This window comes from Capra hircus, chromosome 5, assembly GCF_001704415.2.
Source record: "Capra hircus breed San Clemente chromosome 5, ASM170441v1, whole genome shotgun sequence".
NCBI lineage: Eukaryota > Metazoa > Chordata > Mammalia > Artiodactyla > Bovidae > Capra > Capra hircus.
In genome coordinates, this window is record NC_030812.1 from 55,080,690 (window position 1) to 55,106,308 (window position 25,619).

Below are 25,619 nucleotides of genomic sequence, written 5' to 3' on the forward strand. Positions count from 1 at the left end.
GGTGGCAGGGCAATATCTAGAGGGAAGAGGTGGTAGGTCAGGTACTCCATCATGTGCAACAGTTCTTGGAGTGGAAGAAGACAGGCAGGTCAGAGCAACAGTGGGGACCCAGGGAGTAGAGAAGTCACTAACTCCCAAGATGACTCCTGTTCTGGGCGGGAGTTGGGGTGTGAAGTTTAGAGAAGACCAGAGGGGGCTGCTTGGAGGAATGAGGCGATAAGGTCGCTTTGGTTAAGAGCAAGAACTTTGGAGTCAAATCTGGTTTTGACACCAGTACCTCCGCTTCATAGTTAAGTGATCTTGGATAGGTTATCTTGGTGGCATCTGTTTATCTGTAATCTGAACAATATGTGCTCAGACGGCACCTGGTCAGGGCTCCAGCATCAGCCCTGGGGGACCCCAGGCCAGACTACTCACTTTGAGCATCTGGTACCAGAAGTAGAGCTTTATAGTAGAGTCCCTCTCCTGGCAGGGAGGGAAGAGCTGGGAGATCTCCCAACCACAGATGTCACTGGTGTCACAAATTCCAGCTCCGCTGAGGCGGACATCTGCCTACCCCCATGACATGCAAAAGACTGCAAGGACATGGCAGCCTGAGGCCCACACCATGCCAAGAGCTGCAGCATCTTGTGGTTCAGCATGTAGCCAGTCCTGCTGTTGCTTGTCTGCAGCTGAAAGCATTCAACCTGGTAGAGGGGCCAGATGGGGTGCTGTTGGGCCAGCAACCTGGGCACAGCCACACACATGTTGTCAGCCACTTTGATAAATCAGTCTATGGCCCATTGTCTTCCGGTGGAGTTGGTTCTGGCCCCCCAGGCACACTCAGCCTCACGAGGGACATTCAGCTACAGGTGTGCCAGTGAGCTGATTGTATGAAGGAGCCCAGATCTCACTCACATGGGAGGCCCTGCTTCTGCAGGGTCCTAGGCTGGGTGACCTCCTAGCACAGCAGCCTGACCCAGGAGAAGGTGGAGTCAGGGTTGCAGATGTAGTCGCAGGTGTGTGGTCTGGGAAGGCAAAGCAAGAGGAAGAGAGGCAAGTAGCAAAGAAGACTCAACTGGGAGACCTAGCCACCATGCTCCCCTTTATCAGAGCCCCTAGATGCCCCCACTCCATCCTCACTTTCTTTTTTGGTAGCAAAAGCTCACTCCCTTCCTCAGAAGCTTGAATGTGAGAGATTGTGAGAAGGAAACAAGGACCCTGGAGAGAATGAATGACCACAGGGAGCCAGAGGCGAGTGGGATGTTCCTTTCAGTTCCTAGCAGTGAAAGGTGGCCAAGGTGTCAGCAATCCCACATCAGATTCCCACACTAAGGACTCCACTGGCTTCTTTTTATCATGGGCTGCATCTTGGCCTGTGGGAAATGTAAAAGGTGGTTCTCCAGACTGTGGCAGAACAGGACTCTAGAAGTGGATTCCCTGCGGGCTGGAGGGGCGCTGCTATCCCTAACATCCACGCCAACTTCCCAGTTCCCCTTGGGGTCCTCACCTGATTCCTGCTGCTATCTGCTCTCCCCTCTTCCAGTTACCATCTGCCATACATCCTGCTCCCCTCCTCTTGTTTGCCTTAGTACAGCTGGGAGTTTCACCAGAAGCCAAAGGAAAGTAAAAAGGAATTTATTATTGAAAGTACAAAATGATTAAATCTAGCAAAGTCTCTAGAACTCTATTTTCTTTTTCATTTATTTTTATTTTCTATTGAATTATATAGTTGATTTACAATGTTGTATTAGTTTCTGGTGAACAGCAAAGTGATTCAGTTACATATACATATATATGTGTATATATACACACACATGTATATATATTTTGGGGGGTATTTTCCATTATGATTTATTACAGGATATTTAATATAGTTTGTTTCCTGTGCTATACAGTAGGACATTGTTGTTTATTTTGTATATAACAGTTTGTGTCTGCTAATCCCACACCCCTAATTTATTCCTCCCTCACCCACTTTCCCCTTTGGTAACTATAAGTTTGTTTTCAATATCTATGAGTCTGTTTTTGTTTTATAAATAAGTTCATTTGTATCATATCTTAGACTCCACATATAGGTGATATCATGTGATATTTATCTTTCTGACTTACAGAGTATAATTTCTAGGTCTATCCATGTTGCTACAAGTGGCACTATTTCATTCTTTTTTTATGGCTAAGTAGTAGTCCAGTGTGTGTGTGTGTGTGTGTGTGTGTGTGTGTGTGTGTGTGTGTATTCCAGTGTGTGTGTGTGTGTGTGTGTGCGTATGCCACATCTTCTTTATCTGTGTATCTGTCAGTGGACATTTAGGTGGCTTCCATGTCTTGGCTATTATAAATAGTGCTGCAATGAATATTGAGCTACATGTATCTCTTGGCGTTAGTTTTCTCTGGATATATACCCAGGAATGAGATTGCTGGATCACATGGCAACTCTATTTTTTTTTTTAAGGAACCTCCATACTGTTTTCCATACTTGTTACACCAATATACATTCCCACCAACACTGTAGGAGCGTTCCCTTTTCTCCACACCCCCTCCAGCATTTATTATTTGTACACATTTTTAATGAAGGCCATCCTGACCAGTGTGAGGTGATGCCTCATCATAGTTTTGATTTGCATTTCTCTAATAATTAGCAATGTTGAGCATCTTTGCATGTGCCTATTGATCATTTGTATCTCCTTTGGAGAAATGTTTAAGTCTTCTACCCATTTTTTGATTCAGTTGGTTCTATTGTTATTATTGAGTAGTATGAGCTGTTTGTATATTTTTGGAAATTAAGCCCTTGTCAGTTGCATCATTTGCAAATATGTTCTCCCAGTCCATAGGTTGTCCTTTCATTTCATTTATGGTTTCCTTTGCTGTGCAAAAGCTTATGTTTGATTAGGTCCCATTTGCATATTTTTGCTTTTATTTCTATTGCCTTGGGAGACTAACCTATGGAAACAATATGATTTATGTCAGAAAATGTTTTGCATATTCTCTTCTAGGAATTTTATGGTGTCATATCTTATATTTAGGTCTTTAAGCCATTTTGAATTTATTTTTGTGTGTGGTGTAAGGGAACGTTCTAACTGCATTGATATACATTCAGCTGTCCAGCTTTCCCAACGCCACTTGCTGACGAGACTGCCTTTTTTTTCATTGAATATTCTTGCCTCCTTTGTTAAAGATTAATTGACCATAGGTGTATGGGCTTGTTTCTGGGCTCTCTATTCTGTTGTATTAATCCATATGTCTGTTTTTTTGTTTGTTCATTTTTCTGGTTTGCCAATACCATGCTGTTTTGATTACTGTAGCTTTGTAGTATGGTCTGAGGTCTGGTAGGGTTATGTCTCTACTTTGTTCTTTTTCCTCAGTATTGTTTTGGGATTTCTGGATCTTTTATGGTTCTATATATATTTTAGGATTATTTGTTCCAGGTCTGTGAAAACTGTCATGGGTGTTTTGATAGGAATTGCATTAAATCTGTAGATTGCTTTGGTAGTGTGGCCATTTTAATAATATTAATTCTTCCAATCCAAGATCTTAGGCTATATTTCCATTTCTTTGAATCATCTTCAGTTTCCTTTATCAATGTTTATAGTTCTCAGCATGTAGGTCTTTCACCTTCTTGGTCAGGTTTGATCCTGTTTTGTTTTTTTTTTAATAATGTTATTTTAAAAGGGATTTTTTTTTTTTAACTTTCCCTTTCTGACATTTCATTGTTAGTGTAAAGAAATGCAACAGATTTCTGTATGTTTATCTTGTATCCTGTATCTTGCTGAATTTATCAGTTCTAGTAGTTTCTGTGTAGTGTCTTTAGAATTTTTTGACCTAGTATAATGTTATCTGCATAAATGAGTTTTACCTCTTTCTTTTCAATCTGGATACATTTTATTTGTTCTCTTTGTCTGATTGCTATGGCTAGGACTTCCCATACTATGGTGAGAGTGGGCATCCTTGTCTTCTAGATTTTAGCAGGGAGGCTTTCCACTTTTCACCATTGAGTATTATATAATCTGTGGGTTTGTCATAAATATGGCTTTTATTATGTTGAGATATTTTCCTTCTGTACCCACTGTGGTAAGAGTTTTCTTTAAAATCATGGATAGATGTTGAATTTTATTAGATGCCTTTTTTCATCGATTGAGGTGATCATGTGGTTTTTGTCTTTTCTTTTGTTGATGTGGTATATCACACTGATCTTTGTATCCTTGTCCCAAGGACTATCCTTGTCCCAAGGATGAATCCAGCTTGACTGTGGTACATGATCTTTGTTGGATTCAGCTTGTTAATATTTTGTTGAGAATTTCTGTGTCTATATTCTTCAGAGATATTGGCCTGTAACTTTCTTTTTTTGTAGTGTTTTTGTCTGGCTTTGGTCTCAGAATGATGGAGGCTTCATAGAATGACTTTGGGACTGTTCCCTCCTCTTTCGTCTTTTGGAAGAGTTTGAGAATGATCAGTATAATTTCTGCTTTTATAAGTTTGGTAGAATTCCCCAGTGAAGCCATCTGGTCATGGGCTTTTGTTTGCAGGGAGTTGTATTTTATTGTTGTTTTTAAATTATAAGTTCTATTTCACTTGTAATGATTGGGTTATTCAAATTAATTCTTTTTGATTCAGTTTCCGTGGGATATATTTCTAGAAACTTGTCCATTTCATCTAGGTTGTCTGATTTCCGGCACTTGTTGGTAGTATTTTTTACATTTTGAAAATTTCTATAGTGTTGGTTATTTCTCCTCTTTCATTTCTTATTTGATTTGAGTCCTTTCTCTTTTCTTTTTGGTGAGCCTGGGCAGAGGTTTGCTGATTTTGTTTACCCTTTCAAAGACTCAGCTCTTGGTTTCATTGACTTTTTCTATTTTTTTTTTAATCTCTATTTTATTTACTCTCTGATCTTTATTTTCTTCCTTCTGCTTGTTTTAGCTTGTTCTTTCTCCAGGTTGATTATTTGAGATTTTCCTTGTTTTCTGAGGAAGGTCTGTATGGTTATGAACTTCCTTCTAAAGACTGCTTTTCTTGCATCTCATAGATTTTGTGTGGTTATGTTTTCATTGTCATTCGTCTCAAGGTATTTTTAAATTTTCTCTTTGATCTCATCATTGACCCATTGGTTTTTTTAGTACCACACTGTTTAATCTCTGTGTAATTGTTTTTTTTCTTTCATTTCTCTTTTTTTGTGGTTGATTTCGTTTCATGCTTTTATAATCAAAAAAGATACTTGAAATAATTTCTATCCAATTAAATGTTTTGAGGCTTGTTTTGTGTCCTAGTATATGGTCTATCCTAGAGAATATTCCATGTGCACTTATATGCACTGTTTCTTCTGATGATGTTAAGATTTTATGCCTATCAAATCAAAGATAAGCCTCCTGCCCCAGCCTATCCCCATGCTCCCATTCTACAAAATTCTGCTATAGCTTCTGATCAGCTTCTGATGGTATTCCTTCTATGACTCTTGTCTCCAGGTACCTTCCAGTCTCTTCAGAACTCAGCAGCTGGTTTATTATGTTATCGAGTACTTCCTATGGGCCAGGTACTGTGCTAAGAGCACAACACACACACTGTCTCATTCAATCCTCACAACCACCCAAGGCCAGTATAGTTGTCCACAGTTTACCCAGGAGGAAACAGCACTGCAACAATTAGACAGCTTGTTCAAGGCCCTACTAATAGTAAGTGGAGGGGTGGGAATTTGAACCCACCATTCTGCCTCTAGCTGCACTTGTGGTAGTGTCTTAGATCCCTCTCCTTAAGATGCACAAGTGGATCTGGGGTTGCAGGGTTTTAGAAGCCTACCCATTTGTAATTTTAAATAAAACAATTTAAGCATAACTTGCTCAACAAGTATAAGACCACTTTCAGCAAGAAGAGGGTCAGCCTCATACAGCTTCCTTCCCCAGCTGAATCTTTTTGTCCACTTTTGGAGACCTGGGAGTTTCATGCCCTCTATTTCTTATCTCATGAGTCAGTGAAGTTGTCAGAAATGCTGCACACCTGAGAGATGCAGACAGAGAAAGAAAGTAGGAGAAGCAGGGGACCTAGATTTGCACTTGCTAGTGAGAAAGAGATGGAGATACCTAACCAGGCCACCAACCACTGGCATACTACGGAGCTGACCTGTGTGAGTGGCAGCCCTCTCTCTGGGCATGACCAAAGCTAGAGGTCTTTTCTGGGAAATGAAGTGGTATGGGGATGGAGTCTGCAGCACACTGTAGGGAGAGTGCAGCAGGAGGATCCCCATGGTGGGGTAACTCTGTATGTACCCTGTGGCTATTGGGATATAAAGGGGGGAGAAGGAACAGAAATGGACAGATTAGGAAAAGGAGGGAGACTAGCACTGGAATTGCTTCAGTCCTGGCCAGGCCAGCAGGCTTTGCTTCACTGTCCTGGTCTCTTCTGCATACCCCAGATCCACTGCCACTGCCCTGAACTGTGAAGCACAGAAAAGGATCAGGGAGCATGCCCTCCATCCTAGGAGAACACCAAGTCTCCTCTACTGAGCCCCCCACCCTCAAGGAAAAAAAGACTGATGGTTTGATGGTCCAGTTCTTTATTTAGAAACCTGATTGTTCTAGAACATGGTAGGTGGGTCTGTAGCCTACCCTTTTCGTGGGATTGTGTCAGAGACGGTGGGCAACTTCCTTCCCATTTTCTTAGCAACAGAGAGAAGGTGCTTCCACTCAGAAGCACAGATTTGTAGGGAACAGTGTGGAAAGGGAAAGGGGCCGGACATCTCAAGCTGATCTGGGGGAAGCAGGGAGGTGACTCTCAATAGCAGTGGGGCAAGGGTGGAGGGCCTACCTCTTAGGGCCTGCTGACCAGCCCCTCTTCTTGCTCTCCCTGCTCTACTCAAAAGATCTCAAAATGTTCGTTAGGGAGGGGAAAGGAACCCACAAGCTGGGGGATGACAGCAGGGGAAGCCAGGAGGGAAGGAAGAGGGTGTGGGGAGAACCAGGGACAGTAGATCACATAGGCCTGGGAGGTCTCCAGGTCTCAGCAGTAGCAGCAGCACTTGCCCCACAGCCCCTCCACACCCCAGGAGGGCCTCGGGGTCCACAGCTCACAGCTCAGCTCTCTGCTGTTTTGCCTTCAGGGCCCTGGGGTTTATGGGAGACAGAGGCAGGGCCAGTCTAGAAGACTCTGGACTCTTTGGCAAGCTGATGGTGGTGGTCTCAGAAGTCAAATTCATCCAGGTCCCCAGTGCCCTCCCCGCCTGGGGAGCCCCACACCCGGCGGTAATTGCTCTCCAGGTCTTTCTGCCGCTGCCGCTCTTTCTGCGCCTCTTCAGCTCCCTGCACCTGGGGGAAGGCCACACGGTGGGGTGGGGAGGTGGGATAAGCAGAGGCTGTAGCAGACACTGGAGGATGGGGGTGGGGGGTGGGCGGGCAGTTGTTGGTGGGGAGGCAGGAGCCAGCACTCACACAGGTGACTTGTAGGGCTCTTGCTGAGGGCTCAACACCCAGAACTGATAGCCTCCTCTTATAGATGAGGAAACTGAGGCTCGGATAGAGGCAAGGCTGGGGGCTGCCTGGAGGACTCTAAACCTCACCCTCAACCCCTCAGCCTGCTGGGGGACAGGGAAGGTGGGAAGTCTAGGACTCAGGGGTGGGGTGCCTCTCACCAAGATATTGAAGAAAATCTCCTTGAGGTTTTTTGTGTCCTCATCAGTCAGCCAGCGTGCATCCTCCTCAGTCCCTTCTGTCCCTGGTCGGACAATTTTGATCTCAATTTTCCCTGGAAAGGAGTGGGATGGGCAGTGAGAGGAGAGGCCAGGTGGCAGCTCCAGTGTAGGTCTTCTGCCCCCTGGGTCCCCAGCCAAGGTCCCCAGCCCCTCCACTTCCAGCAGCAAGCCCTACCAACAGCTCTGAATCCAGCCCGCCCCCCAGGGCCCACCTTCGGCTGTGAGTCCCTCCCTCTCCAGCAGGTCTTTCACCAGCCCCTCGATTTGTTTCAGCTGTGGGTTTTCCCGTTTCATCTCGAGGACAGTCAGATCCTGATTGGGGCCTCCGTGACGGAGCTTGGTGACCCGGACCCGGACTCTGTGCTCAGGATCCTCCTCTTAGAGGGGGAGACACACAGGGAGACACAAAGCAGAGCCGTGACTCCAGGGTTAGGGGCTGGGGTGCTCGCCTCTCCCTAAGCCATCAGTTGGTTTCGGCAAGTTATTCCCTCTCAAACAGGTATGTGAGTCAGGGTTCAGAATAAATTAGGACCCATCACTCCCCACCCCATTCCAACCTATAAAGCTCCCTCCACCGACTGCAGTTTCCTTTCTACCCGCTGGACCCAGTAATTCTGCCCATCACCTACAGGAAAACAACTGTTTTCTGAAGCAAAAATCAGAGAAGTTGGGGCCTGCAGAGAAGTTTGTTTTAAGAAGGAGGTTGGAAAACTTTGGTTTGGCACCCAACAATGTTGGGACTTGAAAGACATTTCAGTGTTTATAACAGAGATAGCAGGGTGGAAGGATTGAAACTAGGACGTTAGACCTGGAATGCCTGGCCTCCACACATACAGGACCCGTGAGACAGACACAAGGGACATAGCAGGAAGGGAATGAGTCTGTCCAGGCAATTGGCTTATGAGCAGCTGGGCTGCCTGTTCCCCTCTGCCGGCTGAGGGCGCTCCCTGTGCAGTCCTAGGTGACAGGAGCACCTGTCACAGGTGTGTGGCCTTTGGCCTGCACATTCACAGTCACTCATTTAACATCTACTCATCAATCACAAGGTGCCGGCAAAGTGCTAGACACTGGATGTATAGAGCAAGCCAGGAAACAGCCATGCCAGGGAGCCACACAGGCTCTGAAAGCTGCTTCTCAAAAGGATCACTAGGAAGTAACCAGGCAAAGGGCTAGAGGTGTTGGGAAGCCCGAGAATGGTGTTCCAGAAAGAGTGAGAGGGTGAGCATTCTCAGAAGGGATAAAGGTGATGGACCTGGCCATTTGTTCCTGTCTGACAGCCCTCACCTGTTGGTTGAGGGGGTGGGGGAGGCTTTCTGGGGACAACCCTCCTTTTTCGGTGCTTCTTCATCAGCTCTGGGCTCTGTTTTTCCTCCAGCCTTTTGATGAGTTTGTTGAGAGTGGATGTCAGGGCCAGCATAGCCCGATCGCGCTCTGACTCCTTCTTCAGCCCGTCTGGGTCTAGCTCTTTCTCTGTCTGGGAGGCCCAAGATGGGGGTGGAGAGTCAGGGATCTGGGGAGTGAGGGGCTATCCAGGCTCTACAAAGGAGTAACAGCTAAGTCTCATCCTTCTCACAGATCCCCTTCCCCACCGTCCCAGTTTTAATTAAGCAACTAGCAGTTCAGGGCTCCTGGCTGAATGCCCCAGGCAGGCGAGGCGTGGCCCAGGTTCTCTCCCAGCCCCTCAACTGGTTCCGCCATCGGCACAGGCAGCCAAGGAAGCTGGAAGCTGCAGGTGGGAGAGCAGAGCTCACCTCCTGGATGATGTTCTCCAGCTCCCGCTCCATGCCAGCCTTCACCTCCTCCCGGAGCCGCTCTCGGTCTGATGGGAGCAGTATACCTTCCAGTTCCTTTTCAAATTCTCCCAGCAACTGCCGTTCATCCTCATCTTCGTCTTCATCCTCATCATCCTCCTCTTCTTCAACCTCGTTCTGCTGTTCTGAGTCTCCCTTTTCCTTCACCTCTGGTTCCCTGGAAGGGACTTCTGTAGCACTGTCTCCAGGCTGCTCCTGGCCTGTGTTTGGCTTCCCCTTTGGATGGGTGAGGATCAGGAGAAAGAGAGAAATGGCAGATGGTTGGGCTTTCCATAGAGACAAACAGTGTGGGGTGGGGGGCAGACAGCAGGGATGTGGTTTAGTTGGGGACTCATGAGGAGTAAAGGAAGTTGAGGCAACTCTGTGGGCCCAGTTCAGGGGTGGTGTTCCAGGTGCCCCCAGCAGGGAGAAAGGTTCCAACTTTCCCGGGAGCAGGGCTCATACCTTTCTTGTTCCACCCTTCAGCTCCTCTATCAATCGAATCAAGTCTGCGGGACTCCGAATGACTTTGACCTGTACGTTGTTCTGAAAATCTGAGATGAAGGAATAGGAACAGATCATAAATTAATTCTACTTTTACTTCCTAAGAAGAGGAGTTAAGGAAGTCAAGGAAGGACATGGTCCCTGGCTCCAGGAACTACCTGTCTGGTCTGAGAGACAGTGGCCAACACACCCCTCCAAATAGCACTTAGGGGGCCTAAGGGGGCCTCACAGGTGAGAGAGAGAAGGATGCTAACAGGCTGCCGAGTTACCTGCTCTTTCACGTGCCACTGAGGGCTTCCTGGCAATCAACCTGGCTTTTAGGTCAACAGAAGAGATTCTGGGACCAAGGGCTCCTCCTCCCTGAATCCTGTTCTCCTCACAAATACAAACCCTTTTTTGTCTACTCAGTTCCAGGGATTGTATTGTAAATTAGATTCATTCTCATTTAATCCTGTAACAGCCCTCTATGTTAGGGGTTATTGCCCACATGCTATGGGTAAGGAAATTGAGCTTGAGTGAAATTATCCAGGACTATAAAGTCAGGCAAGCAGTGGAACCACTATGTTCTGCTACCCCCCTAGAGAAGCACTGCTGTCTCTAAAAAGGAATTTGCTGCTGGCCTGGCTGCTCAGCCTCCCTCCTAGTGTCTAGGTCTATCCCCACGCCATGCTTGCCAACCTGAAAACACATGCAAGCAGTATAGGAGACATGGAGAGTTCACTCACCGTCGGGAGAGGTTGGCGGTGGGTCTATGGCTTCAAGGTTTGGTTCCTGCTCCTGATGGGGAGAAAAGGGCAGAGTCAAGTACACAGGCTTCTCTGCATGCCAACCACACTCTTAAGGCACTGCCTCTTGGTATGGTCTTGCATCCCTAGATAAAAAGAGGTCATCTCATAATGAACCTCAGCTTGAGTGGCCCTCCGACCCAAAGCCCATGTTCAGCCTCCTCAGAGAAGTGGCTAGGAAGCTGGCTCTCACCTCAGCCTGTGTCTCCTCCCTTTCTTGGGGCTGTTCCTCTGGCTCGTGAAGCATCTTCCAGAAATCTGATTCTTTACTGTTCTCCTTGGCTGGGCTTGCACCTAGAATACAGAAAACAAAGAGAAACCTGAAAGGATAGATGGGATATGTTTCCCTCTTCTATTGTGAGGGGTTAGGGCCTGTAGTACTCCTTCCCCCACCCCAAAAGTCAGGGCTGTTGGGCTGTTGAAGACAGCACATCCCTGGGTGCACAGGACAGTAACACTGAAGAAAGGAAGAAGTGGAGACGTGGGTCACGAAACAGGTGACTCAAGGACCTACCTGCTTTCTTTGGTGGCACCACCCCAGGCTTGGTCTCACTCCACACTGGAGGGTCCGGGTCTTGCCGCCGCCCCTCTAGGGCCCTGTCTCCATACTGCTTTGAGTCTACCGGAAGATAGCATGTCAGCGGGACGAGGACACGTTCTCAGCTCCTTGATACTCGATCTTCTGCCTGTCCCTCCCTTTGTGTCTGCTTCCTCCCTGTCCTCTTTTAATTACTCACCAGCTTGCCTCTGAATGTAGGCCATGTACTCCTCAGGCTGCAGGGCGGGGTGGCAGAGAATGGCCTGGGGAGCAGCACTGGGTGGGGGCCGAAGGAGTGGGTGAGGGCAGAGCCGAGGAGTTCGAATGGTCAGCACGTAAGAACAGGACAAGGGCTCATCTACTCGGTCAATGTAGTCCCCAGAGATACCAGCACCCTCATCACAGAGGAACTGCCAGGACAGGAGGATGAATAAATAGTAATCACCACCAACCATTACTGTTATTCTTAAAACAGTTGTCTGCTATTAAGGACTTAACAGTCTGTCAGGCACTGTATTCTGTGCCTTGTGTATATGGTGCTATATATGGATTGTTAGTGTTTAGTTGCTACATTGGATCTGACTTTTTTGCAACCCTATGGACTATAGCCTGACAGGCTCCTCCCTCCATGGGATTTCCCAGGCAAAAATACTGGAGTGGGTTGCCATTTCCTTCTCCAGGAGATCTTCTGACCCAGGGATGGAACCCCCATCTCCTGCACTGGCAGGTGGATTCTTTACCACTGAGCCACCAGGGGAGCCCTTTACATGCATTGAAGTGAAGTGAAGTCGCTCAGTCCTGTCTGACTCTTTGCGACCCCGTGGACTGTAGCCTGCCAGGCTCCACCATCCATGGGATTCTCCAGGCAAGAATACTGGAGTGGGTTACCATTTCCTTCTCCAGGGGATCTTCCCGACCTAGGGATAGAACCCGGGTCTCCCGCATTGGAGGCAAACGCTTTAACCTCTGAGCCACCAGGGAAGCCCTTACATGCATTAGCTCATTTAATTATCACGACAACCCAGTGAGGGAGGTAACATTATCTCAACTCTGTGGCTCAAGATACAAGGGTTTGATGTAGTTGAGGGATTTGTTCAGGCTGACCAGCTGGTAAGTGGTAAAAATACGAATTGAACTTGGGCAACTTAACTGTAGGTAACCAGCTGATTTCTGTTTCATGTTCTTGCTTTATGTAAATATAGTATGTACATACTTATACATATTTGATATATATTTTTATATGTATTTGAAATATGTATATTCTGTGTGTGTGTGCATGTGTGTATGATTTAAAAAAACTTTAAACAGTTCTAAGGTCTTTGTATTAATCAGAAAGAGAGTAAAGATATCAATTAATGTTAGCCTTTGATTAGGATTAGCCATTGATGTTAGGATTCACCCTTGTAATTTCTGGGGCTTCCCTGGTGGCTCAGCAGTAAAGAATCCGCTTGCCAATGCAAGAGATGTGGGTTTGATCCTCGGGTCAGGAAGATCCCGTGGAAGAGGAAATGGCAACCCACTCCAATATTCTTGCCTGGGAAATTTCATGGACAGAGGAGCCTGGCAGGGCTGCTGCTGCTGCTGCTACTGCTGCTAAGTCGCTTCAGTCGTGTCCGACTCTGTGCGACATGGAGTTGCAAAGAGTTGGACATGACTGAGCTTGCACACACACACACTCTGTAATTTCTAAAGTAACTGTTACAAGTAGAAGAGAGGTCCCACTTCTGAGTGGCAGCCCAAGGAGCTCTGCAGATCCACTCCCTAGTGAAATTCCATAACTGGTGAACGCTTTTTTTTTTTTTTTTTAACTCAGGCATTTAAAATCTCTGGATATTTTCCTAAGGACGTACAACAAATTAAGAAACATCTATTCAAGAAAATCCACTAAATCTTGAATAGTGTAAGTTTATAGTACTTGGGCCATGACCCTCCTTCTTTTCTCTCAACCCTGACTTCACAGCTCAGACAGATGCTCCATTCCAGGTGAGTAAGTTCCAAAAAATGGGGCTTCTATCCCCTCAGCAACCAGCCAAGAGATATGGTATGTCACCAGAGGGGCAGGCCACCAATATTCCTCAATCCTCTCTAGTTACAAGTTGCAGAGAATAACTGCTGAATACAGTCAAGAGACTGAGGACTCCCTCCACCCAGCCCCGCTCATAGGACAGTGGCTGCACCTCAGGAGCAGAAGGACAGGAATACTGGGCCTTGATCACCCTTACCACAGATCACTAAAAGGGCAGAGGCTTCACAACAGAGATGAGAACTGAGAGGACCAGAGGCTATCACCCCTGCCCAGGTCTCTGCTCATAAAACAGGAGCGTCACTCTGACAGAACTGGGTCAGTGTCTCTGACATCAGCTCCAGAGTAGGGGCTTAGAGATTCTGCCAGGGGGAGAGGGAATCCATTAGAAAAGAAAGCTCCAAAGATCTTTCCAAATGAACTGACTTCTTGTGAAACAGTATGAGGAAGTTTAAGCCTAAGGGCACTTTCCAAAAAATGAAAAAAATTGGAGGTAAGTACTAAAGAAGAGGCTGGTATCATCAAAAACAACCCTGGTACAGAAGCCCAAATTTAATTGGATCAGATTATGGAGCAACTTATGCCCCACATGTCAAAAGCTACAGAGCAATTGGCTAGCAATTAATGAGTATGAACAGCTGGGTATGACATCGGCAGAGGCAGACAGATTAACACATCAGCAAGAGAGACAGTTAAAGGGAGCCCTGCTGACACACCATCATCCACTGCGGCTGTGTGCATGCCCATGGCTGTGCCCTCAGAGGAGTGACATCAGGGCTTCATACTGCAAGAGGAGTAGGCCTCACTAAAATAGCTCAGCCAAGTCACGAAAGAAACAAGCAAATGACCAAAACATGTCTCATGGTGGAGGCCAAGAATCAGTATCCAAACTTGCTCCAATATATTACCTAAAATATTTTAGGTATATTTTAATATATTTTTGTTCACTTTTCAGCAAAAAATTATGAGATATGCAAAGAAACAAAGTGTGATCCATACACGGAAAAAGCAGGCAACAGAAAATGCCTGTGAGAGGAGACAGATGTTAGGTTTCAGAGAGAAACATTTTAAAGTAGTCATTATGAAAAAAAATAAATAAATAAAGTAGTCATTATGATAAATTCAAAGAGCTAAAAATTTAAATCATATAAAGTATGTTCTCCTATAATTAAAAAAGATACATGCACCCCCTATGTTCACAGCAACACTATTTACAAAAACCAAAACATGGAAACAACCTAAATGTCCATTGACAGATCAATGGATAAGGATGTGGTGCATAAGCACACTGGAATACTACTCAGCTGTGAACAAGAATGAAATGGCATTCGCAGCAACATGGATGGACCTCTAGAGATTATCATACTAAATGAAGTGATTCGGAAAGAGACAAATACCTTATTATATCACTTACATAAATCTAAAATATGATGCAAATGAACTTATCTATGAAACAGAAATCTACTCACAGACATAGAGAACAGACTTGTGATTGCCAAGGGGGAGGGGAGGTGGAGAAGAGAAGGACTGGAGGTTTGAAGCTAGCAGATTCGAAAGTGAAAGTCGAGCAGTCGTGTCCAACTCTTTGTGACCCCGTGGACTGTAGCCTGCCAGGCTCCTCTGCCAGTGGAATTCTCCAGCCAGAATGCTGGAGTGGGCAGCCATTCCCCTCTCCAGGGGACCTTCCCAATGCAGGGATCGAACCCAGGTTTCCCACACTTCAGGTGGATTCTTTACTATCTGAGCCACCAGGGAAGCCCAAGCAGATGCAAAGTATTATATACAGAATGGATACACAAGGTCCTACTGTATAGCACAGGGAACTAATCCAATATCCTGTGATAAACCATAATGGAAAATAATTATGGAAAAGAATGTATATACGTGTATCACTTTGCTCTACAGCAGAAATTAAAACAACACTGTAAATCAATTATATTTCAATAAAATACATTTTTTTATAAAAACAGGGACAGAGTATGTTATCTAACCACAGTGTAATGATATTAGAAATTAATAACAAATAAAAGCATAAATAAACAATGGGACCTAATTAAAATTAAAAGCTTCTGCACAACAAAGGAAACTGTAAGCAAGGTGAAAAGACAGCCTTCAGAATGGGAGAAAATAATAGCAAATAAAGCAACTGATAAAGAATTAATCTCAAAAATATACAAGCAACTTCTGCAGCTCAATTCCAGAGAAATAAATGACCCAATCAAAACATGGGCCAAAGAACTAAACAGACATTTCTCCAAAGAAGACATACAGATGGCTAACAAACGCATGAAAAGATGCTCAATATCACTCATTATTAGAGAAATGCAAATCAAAACCACAATGAGGTACCATTTCACGCCAGTCAGAATGGCTATGATCCAAAAGTCTACAAGCAATAAATGCTGGAGAGGGTGTGGATAAAAGGGAAGCCTCTTACACTGTTGGTAGGAATGCAAACTAGTACAGCCACTATGGAGAACGGTGTGGAGATTCCTGAAAAAACTGGAAATAGAATGGCCATATGACCCAGCAATCCCACTTCTGGGCATACACACCAAGGAAACCAGAATTGAAAGAGACATGTGTACCCCAGTGTTCATCACAGCACTGTTTACAATAGCCAGGACATGGAAGCAACCTAGATGTCCATCAGCAGATGAATGGATAAGAAAGTTGTGGTACCTATACACAATGGAGTATTACTCAGCCATTAACAAGAATACATTAAAAAAAATTAAAAAAGAATACATTTGAATCAGCTCTAATGAGGTGGATGAAACTGGAGTCTATTATACAGAGAGAAGTTAGCCAGAAAGAAAAACACCAATACAGTATAATAATGCATATATATGGAATTCAGAAAGATGGTGATAACCCTGTATGCGAGACAGCAAAAGACAGATGCATAGAACAGTCTTTTGGACTGTGGGAGAGGGCGAGGGTGGGATGATTTGGGAGAATGGCATTGAAACATGTATATTATCATATATGAAACGAATCACCAGTCCAGATTCGATGCATGATACAGGATGCCCAGGGCTGGTGCACTGGGATGATCCAGAGGGATGGTACGGGGAGGGATGAGGGAGTGGGGTTCAGGATGGGGAACACATGCATACATGTGGCGGATTCATGCTGATGTATGGCAAAACTAATACAATATTGTAAAGTAGTTAGCCTCCAATTAAAATAAATTTATATTTAAAAAAGGAATTAATAACAAAGAAATCTGAGGAATTCATAAATGTGTAGAAATCAAATACACTCCTAAGTAACCAATGGCTCAAAGAAATAACAAGAAAATTAGAAAATACTGAGATGAATGAAAACACAATGAAGACATAATATATCAGAACTTATGGATACAGCTAAAGCAGTGCTTAGAAGGAAATTTTTACCTGTAAAGTATAAAAAAGAAGAAACAGATCAAATCCATAACCTGAACTTCCACTTTGAAACTAGAAAAGGAAAAGCAAACTAAACCCAAAGCAAGCAGAGGGAAAGAAATAATACAGACTAGAACAGAAATGAATGAAACAGAGAACAGAAAAATAATAGAGAAAGTAAACTAAAAGTTGATTTTTGAAAAGATCAATAAAAGTGACAAAACTTTAGTTAGACTGATCAAGGAAAAAAGAGAAGACTCAAGTTGGTACAATTCAAAATGAAAGAAGGAACATTACTACCAACCTTACAGATGTAAAAAGGATTGTAAAGGAATACTATGGTCACCTATATGCCAACAAATCAGATAACTCAGATGAAACGGACAAATTTCTAGAAGGACACAAAATACTGAGTAAAGAAGAAAAAATCTATTCAAACAGACCAGTAACAATTAAAGAGGTTAAGTTAGTAATTAAAAACAACTACTCACACAGGGAAGCTTGGGTCAAATGGGTCTACTGATGAATTTTACCAAACATTTAAAACATAAAAATTCCAATTGGTCTCAAACTCTTCAAAAAAAATAGAAGAGGAGGGGCTTCCCTGGTGGTCCAGTGACTTGTTCTTCCAATGCAGGGGGCACAGGCTTGATCTCTGGTCAAGGAAATAGACCCCACATGCTGCAAGTAAGAGTCCGCTTGCCACAACTAAACATCCTGCATGCTGCAACTAGGAGATTCTGCATGCCTGGCATAGACAGACAAACAGATAAATAATGCTTTCTCTGGTGGTCCACTGGTTAAGAATCTGCCTGCAAATGGGGACGTGGGTTCGATTCCTGGTCTGGGAAAATTCCACATGCCGCGGGGCAACTAAGCCTGTGTGCCACGACTCCTGAGACTGAGCTCTAGAGTTGATGCTCTGCAACAACAGAAGTCCGGGCACCGAAACTAGAGGGGAGCTCCTGCTCTCCGCAACTAGAGAAAGTCCATGCACAGCAACAAAGACTCAGTGCAGCCAAAAATAAATAATTTTTTTAAATAAATAAATATTTAAAAAACCCCAAAACACAAAAAATAGAAGAAGAGGGAACACCTCTCAACTCATTCTATGAGACCAGGGAATTCCCTAATCCAACAATGCTTCTATTTAAAAAATAAATTTAAAATATAATACTATAAAAACAATAGCTAACTATTCTTTAACATCCACTATTTCAAAGGCAAAACAAAACAAAACAAAAAAACCCCAAACTATAAAACATTGCTGAAGGAAATGAAAGACTTAAATGGAAAGATATCCTAGTTCACAGATTATAAAACTTAATATTGTGAAGATAGCAATAGATTTAATTGCAATCTCCATCAAAATTTCAGGTGCTTTCTTTGCAGAAGTTATGTTCTTAAAATTCACATGAAAATTCAAGGAACTCCACATAGCCAAAACAATCTTGAAGAACAGGGTTGGATTTCAAATCGTACTTATAGATTTCAAAGCTTGCTACAAAGCTACAGTATCAAGATACTGTGGTACTAACATAAGTATACAGATCAATGAAACAGAGTTGAGTCCAGAAATTAACCTTTACTATTATCATCTTTCAGTAAGGTTACCAAGATCATTCAATGGGAACTGTCTTTTCAACAAATGATGCTAAGTCAAAAGGATATCTACAAGCAAAACAGTGAAGTTTGACTCCTACTTCATACCATACATAAAAATTAACTCCCATTGGATCAAAGACCTAAAGGTAAAACTATAAAACTCTTAGAAGGAAACATAAGTGTAAGTCTTCTTGGCCTTAAATGAGGCAATGATTTGTTAGGTACAATATCAAGAGCACAAGTAACAAAAGGAAAAAAAAGATTAATTGGAATCCATCAAAATTAAAGGCCTTTGTGTTGTAAAGGATACCATCAAGAGTGTGAAATGACAATTCACAGAATGGGAGAAAATATTTGCAAATTATATCTGATAAGGAACTTGTATCTAGAATATATTAAGAAGTTTTATAACTCAATAATAAAATGACAATGCAATTTTCAAATGGGCGACAGATCTGAATAGACATTTCTCTAAAAAAAAAAAAAGACAAATTGCTAATACACCCACGAAAAGTTGCTCCACATTGTTAACCATCAGGAAATGCAAATCAAAACTACAATGAGATGCCACTTCATACTCACTAGGAAGGCTACAGTCAAAAAGATGAAAAACAGGGCTTTACTGGTGGTCTAGTGGTTAAGAATCCACCTGCCAATCCAGAGGACATAGGTTCAGCCCCTGGTCTGGGAAGATCCCACATGCCGAGGAGCAACTAAGCCACAACTACTGACCCAGCAAGCTAGAATCCATCAGCCACAACAACTGAGCCCACATCCTGCAACTACTGAAGCCCGCTACAAGAGAAGCCACCTCAATGAGGAGACTGCACACTGCTACGGAGACCCAGCGTGGCCAAAAGTAAAACAAGATTAATTAATTAATTTTAAAAAAGGTGAAAAACAAGTGCTGATGAGGATGTGGAGAAATTCAAACTCTCACCCAACACTTGTGGGATTATATAATAAAACAATGGGACTGTTTCAGAAAAAGTCTGGCAATTAAATATAGAATTTAATGAAAGTCTGGCAATCTAAAAATATTAAAGTCTGGCAATTTAATATAGAATTACCATATGATCCAGCAATTCTATTCCTTGGTATATACCAAAAGAAAAAACCACACAAAAACCTGTTCATGTATGTTTAAAGCACCATTGTTCATAATAGCCAAAAAGTGCAAACAACCCAAGTGTTCACCAACTGATGAAAGAATAGATAGAATGTGAAATATTATTTGGTAATAAAATGTAAAGCAGTACTGGTACCTGCTACACACAGATGACTCTTGAACACATGATAAATGAAAGAAGCCAGACATAAAAGGTCACACATTATACACCATTACATCGACAGAGTGAAAGATGAGAGGTTGTCTGGAGAGGTGGATGGGGTGGGGAGTGGAGGTAGAATAGAAAGTAACTGCTCAAGGGTAGAGGATTTCTTTCAGGGTGATGACAATGGTCTATAATTGCTTGTGCTGATGGCTGCACACCTCTGAATACATGAAAAAACCACTGAAATACACCCTGAATTATGTGCTATGTGACTTATATCTCCATAAACGTGTTATTTTAAAAAATAAAGAGACAGAGCAAAACTTCCTACTGAGATGAGAGAAAAGTGGCATCATTAAGATAAACCAAAAGCAAGGAAGGAAAGAAAAAATGGAACAAAGGAAAGCATAAAATAAAATGTTAGACATAAGTCCAAATATATACACACACATATATAAATGGCTAAAAATGTTTTAAATACAAGTACGTGCTATTTGGAGACACACTTAAAACATAAGAATATAGAAAAGGTAAAACCAAAAGGATGAAAAAAATCAGTAAACATAATCAAAGCTGTTATAGCTATATTATTATCACAGCAGAGACTTAAAGTAAAAAAATTACTAAGATAAAGGTCAATTCATAATGTTAAACCATTCAATTTATGAGGAATAATAATTTAAATTGTGTGTAATTCTTTATCTTCCTTGTCTGTCTCTCCCAACGAGATGAGGCATTTTTGTCTCGTGTTCTCTTGAAATATCTCTAGCAACTAGAACAGTTCCTGGCACATAGACGCACTTAATAAACATTAGCTGAATAAACTGATACATAGCCCCAAGATACAAAAAGCAACAGCTGACAGAATAATGATGAATAAATTGAAAGAATAATAAGTAAAAACAGACAAATCCATAATTATAGTGGGAGACAGATCAGTAAGGATATAAAAGATGTGAACAGCATGACCTAAAAGACATACAGAAAACATCGTGCCTCACAGTAGAGGACATGTTCTTTTCAAACACAAAGAATCATTCACAGACACTGACATACACTGTACTGTACCAGTCTCACCAAATTTGAAAGGACTCAAATTTAATGGTATAACCATGAAAGTCTATGTAACTATTATATATATATTATATATATATATAATATATATATATAAGATAATCAGGGAAACTTGAAATGCTTGACTATTTGGTGATAAGAAATTTGGTTAATTTTTCAAGTGTGATATAGTACTGTGGTTATATTTTTAAAAGAGCTCTAGTCTTTTAGGGATAACACAGAAATATTTAAGGATGAAATGAGATGATGCCTGCAATCTGCTTCCATATGAGCTTGGAGTGGGAGTGGAATTATACTGCATGGAGGTGGGCAAGGGGATAGGTGAAATGAGACTGGCCATATTGGTTGAAGCCAAATGATACACAGGGAGGTCACTGGACAATTCTGGTTTTGTTTTTCATTTTCTGTAACAGAAAGTTTTTACAGACAATCTTTAAATATATATCACCTGCACCCAGCAATTATACTTTATGTATAATAGAATTATCTTCTGTAATGACAAAAAGTAGGAGGGAAATGATTTTAAGCATATAGTAATGGTGACAAAGTGATAGAACATTCATACAATGGAATATTATGTAAACATGAAAACAAATAAAGTTCTAGACGTACTGCCCTGAAAGATTGCTAAGAATTATTGTCAAGATGTATAAAAATAAGGTGGCACAAAGTATGTTTAACGTACTGTGCATTGTATGTTTTTAAAAAAAGGGGGAACAGGAAATAAGAATCTCTAATCACAACTGCTTTTAAACACACAAAGAAAGGCCAGAAGGCTACAGAATAATAAGAGCAGGGTTACTGGGCAGTGAGGGAGGGCATGATGGGAAATGAGCAGGTGGGAGATAAGTTTGGGAGGGAAAATTTTTATCACACACCTTTATACTTTCTGGGTTTTGAGTTATGGGAGAGTATTATCAATTTGAAAATTAGATTAAAAAAACTTAAAATAGCCTCAGAAAACCGTGACATATTTGTATTAGTAACTGAAGAGAAATTTGTAAGAGGATGTAAAAGAGGAAAAGCTGGAAATGAGTTAAGTACTCAAGAAATTAGGGGGGGAAAAGGCAAATTAAAGCTGAAAAAAGTAAAAGGAAGGAAAAGAACAATTAGCCTGGAAATAAATACAATAGAAAACAAATATTGAATTGCTACAGAAGCTCAACAGAGCTGAAATTAGTTCTTGGAAAATAAAACTAATAAAACTGACCAGCCTCTCGAGACGGACCAGTAACAAAACCTGTGGGTGCTGTTGAGTCACTTAGTCATGTCCAACTCTTTGAGACCCTATGGACTGTTGCTGCCAGGCTCCTCTGTCCATGGGACTCTGCCATTTCCTTTTCCAGGGGCTCTTCCCCACCCAGGGACTGAATGTGCATCTCCTGCTTGGCAGGTGGATTCTTTACCACTGAGCCACTTGGGAAGCCCCATACTTCCTTTAGCATTTTCCAAACTCATTACACTCCAGGGTTTTCCCTATGGTATGCATTGTGGTGTGATATACTCTAATATAGCTGTTTTATGGACAAAGGTTTTCCACATTCATAAGGTTTCTCCTCTGTGTGAATTCTCAGGTGTATTCCAAGAGCTGAATTTTGGCTAAAAGCCTTCCCACATTCACTGCACTCATAGGGTTTCTCTCCTGTGTGAATTCTCTGGTGTGCACTGAGATCTGACTTCTGGAGAGAAGGTCTTTGCACCCTCACTGCATTTTTAGGATTTTACACCTGTGTGAATTCTCTGATGTACTCTGAGGACGGAATTACATGCAAGAGGAATAACCTGAAAAGAGGAATCTAATTACAGATGCTACAACAGTTAGAACTGGACATGGAACAACAGACTGGTTCCAAATAGGAAAAGGAGTACATTAAGGCTGCATGTTGTCACCCTGCTTATTTAACTTATATGCAGAGTACATCATGAGAAATGCTGGGCTGGAAGAAGCACAAGCTGGAATTAAGATTGCTGGGAGAAATATCAATAACCTCAGATATGCAGATGACACCACCCTTATGGCAGAAAGTGAAGAACTAAAGAGACTCTTCAAAAGCAGAGACATTACTTTGCTGACTAAGGTCCGTCTAGTCAAGGCTATGGTTTTTCCTGTGGTCATGTATGGATGTGAGAGTTGGACTGTGAAGAAAGCTGAGTGCTGAAGAATTGAAGCTTTTGAACTGTGGTGTTGGAGAAGACTCTTGAGAGTCCCTTGGACTGCAAGGAGATCCAACCAGTCCATTCTGAAGGAGATCAGCCCTGGGATTTCTTTGGAAGGAATGATGCTAAAGCTGAAACTCCAGTACTTTGGCCACCTCATGCGAAGAGTTGACTCATTGGAAAAGACTCTGATACTGGGAGGGATTAGGGGCAGGAGAAGAAGGGGAGACAGAGGATGAGATGGCTGGATGACATCACTGACTCAATGGACGTGAGTCTGAGTGAACTCTGCGAGTTGGTAATGGACAGGGAGGCCTGGTGTGCTGCGATTCATGGGGTCGCAAAGAGTCAGACACGACTGAGTGACTGAACTGACTGACTGAAAGAGCCTCTTGATGAAAGTGAAAGAGGAGAGTGAAAAAATATGGTTAAAGCTCAGCATTCAGAAAACTAAGATAATGGCATCCAGTCCCATCACTTCATGGCAAATAGATGGGGAAACAGTGGAAATAGTGGCTTACTTTATTTTGGGGGGCTCCAAAATCACTGCAGATGGTGACTGCAGCCATGAAATTAAAAGACGCTTGCTCCTTGGAAGGAAAGTTATGACCAACCTAGACAGCGTATTAAAAAGCAGAGACCTTTGTCAACAAAGGTCCGTCTAGTCAAGGCTATGGTTTTTCCAGTGGTTGTGTATGGATGTGAGAGTTGGACTATAAAGAAAGCTGAGGGCAAAAGAATTGATGCTTTTGAACTGTGGGGTTGGAGAAGGCTCTTGAGAGTCCCTTGGACTGGAAGGACTGATGCTGAGGCTGATACTCTAATACTTTGGCCACCTGATGCGAAGAGCTGACTTATTTGAAAAGACACTGATGCTGGCAAAAATTGAGGGCAGGAGGAGAAGGGGATAACAGAGGATGAGATGGTTGGATGGCATCACCAACTCAGTGGACATGGGTTTGGGTGGACTCCAGGAGTTGGTGATGGACAGGGAGGCCTGGTGTGCTGCGGTTCATGGGGTCTCAAAGAATTGGACACAACTGAGCAACTGAACTGAACTGACAGAGATTAGAAGGAAATAAGCACCTTTATACCAAGAAATTGGAAAAAGGAGACAAACTAGACTGATTTCTAGAAAATATACTAAAACTGACCCAAGTAGAAATAAAAGAACTTTGAATATTCCTAAAACTACTAAAATAAATGAATCATAAGTAAAAATCTTCCTGCAAAGAAAACCTAGACCAAGATGAGTTTCCAGGTGAATTCAAGCAAACATGTAAGAATAAAATATCACAATCTTACACAATCTTCAGAATATAGAAAAAGTGAACATTTTTTGACTGATTTTTTGAAGCTAGCATAACCTTGTCTAAAGCATAAGGACAGTACTAGAAGGGAAAACTAAGGTCACTCTCTCTCAGGAGAGACATACAAGATCCTTGAAAACATCACAAACTGAGTCCAACAAGGTAAAAAAAGGATACTCAAAGATAATACATATGAACTTCCCTGGTGGTCCAGTGGTTGAGAATCCACCTATCAACACAGGGACAGGGGTTTGATTCCTGGTCCGGGAAGATTCCACCTGCCTTGGGGCAACTGGGCCTGTGTACCACACTAGAGAGTAGCCCCAACTCGTTGAACCTAGAAAAAAGCCAGCATGCAGCAACGAAGACCCAGTGCATCCAAAAATAAATAACTAATAGTATATTTTTTAAGATATTTTTAAAACTAGATGCATCTCAGGAAAGCAAAATTGGTTTAACATTAGAAAATCAATAAATAACTTAATGTCAAATCACAGATACACAGAACAAACCGATGGTTATCAGTGAGGAGATGAAAGGGTGAGCAATATAGGGGCAGAGGATTAAGAGGTACAAACTATAATGTATAAATAAACCACAAGGATATACTGAACAACACAGGGAATACAGCCAATATTTTATAATAACTATAAATGGAGTATAACCTTTAAAAATTGTGAATCATTATACTGTACTGTATAATTTACATAATTCATAATCAAGGATATTTTAATTAAAAATTTTGGGGTTGGGAGGGAGACTCAGGAGGGAGGGGATGTATATGCACATACAGCTGATTCACTTTGTTTCACAGCAGAACTAACACAACATGATAAAGCAATTATATTCCAATTAAAATTTTTTTAATTTTTTAAAAATAAGAGCAAAAAAAAATCTCTGATTGTAAAAAAGAAGCTAACAATGGTTACCTTTCTACAGGGATAGAAACAGAGTGATGAGGGGAAAGTGTGTTAAGACTTTTCTCTGTACACTTTGTAAAGCATTTCTATATTAGAGCTATGAAAATTCATACCTATTCAAAAATTAAATATAAAAAATTTTCTAAGTGTGAAAAAAATCCAAGAAGTCAGAAAGAGAACAGAACTTAAAGGAAGAAGAAGGAAATAAATGATAAAATAGTGACGTTCCCCTTCACAGATCACTGCCTCGTCATGGAAAAGGGGCCTGTGTAAGTTGGAGACGCCATGAGCCAATCCATGCAGGGCCACCCAAGGGCATAGGTCATAGTGAAGAGTTCTGACAAAATGTGGTCCACTAGAGAAGGAAATGGTAACTCATTCCAGTATTCTTGCCTGGAGAACCTCATGGACAGTATGAAAAGGCAGAAAGATATAACATCAGAAGACGAGCCTCCCCTAGGTCAGAAGGTGTCCAATATGCTACTGGGGAAGAGCAGAGGGCAATTACCAATAGCTCCAGAAAGAATGAAGCAGCTGGACCAAAGTGGGAATGACGCTCAGCTGCGGATATGTCTGGTGGAGAAAGTCAAATCTGATGCTGT

General features: G+C 42.5%; 1 protein-coding gene across 2 annotated transcripts in view; it reads right to left on the reverse strand.

The window, feature by feature from the left end:
* The window catches only part of OS9 (OS9, endoplasmic reticulum lectin), a 35,583-nt gene continuing 16,467 nt past the window's right edge, over positions 6,504-25,619 (reverse strand). The window contains exons 6-15 of one of the 2 annotated variants that reach the window (XM_018048008.1): positions 11,468-11,678; positions 11,245-11,349; positions 10,924-11,024; positions 10,671-10,722; positions 9,907-9,995; positions 9,403-9,678; positions 8,936-9,125; positions 7,864-8,028; positions 7,592-7,704; positions 6,504-7,268 (exon numbers count right to left, since the gene is read on the reverse strand). In XM_018048008.1, the coding sequence (XP_017903497.1) occupies positions 7,143-7,268; positions 7,592-7,704; positions 7,864-8,028; positions 8,936-9,125; positions 9,403-9,678; positions 9,907-9,995; positions 10,671-10,722; positions 10,924-11,024; positions 11,245-11,349; positions 11,468-11,678 (1,428 nt within the window). In that variant the 3' untranslated portion in view covers positions 6,504-7,142. The remainder of the gene's footprint in view (positions 7,269-7,591; positions 7,705-7,863; positions 8,029-8,935; positions 9,126-9,402; positions 9,679-9,906; positions 9,996-10,670; positions 10,723-10,923; positions 11,025-11,244; positions 11,350-11,467; positions 11,679-25,619) is intronic. The other variant, XM_018048009.1, reaches the window with a different exon arrangement.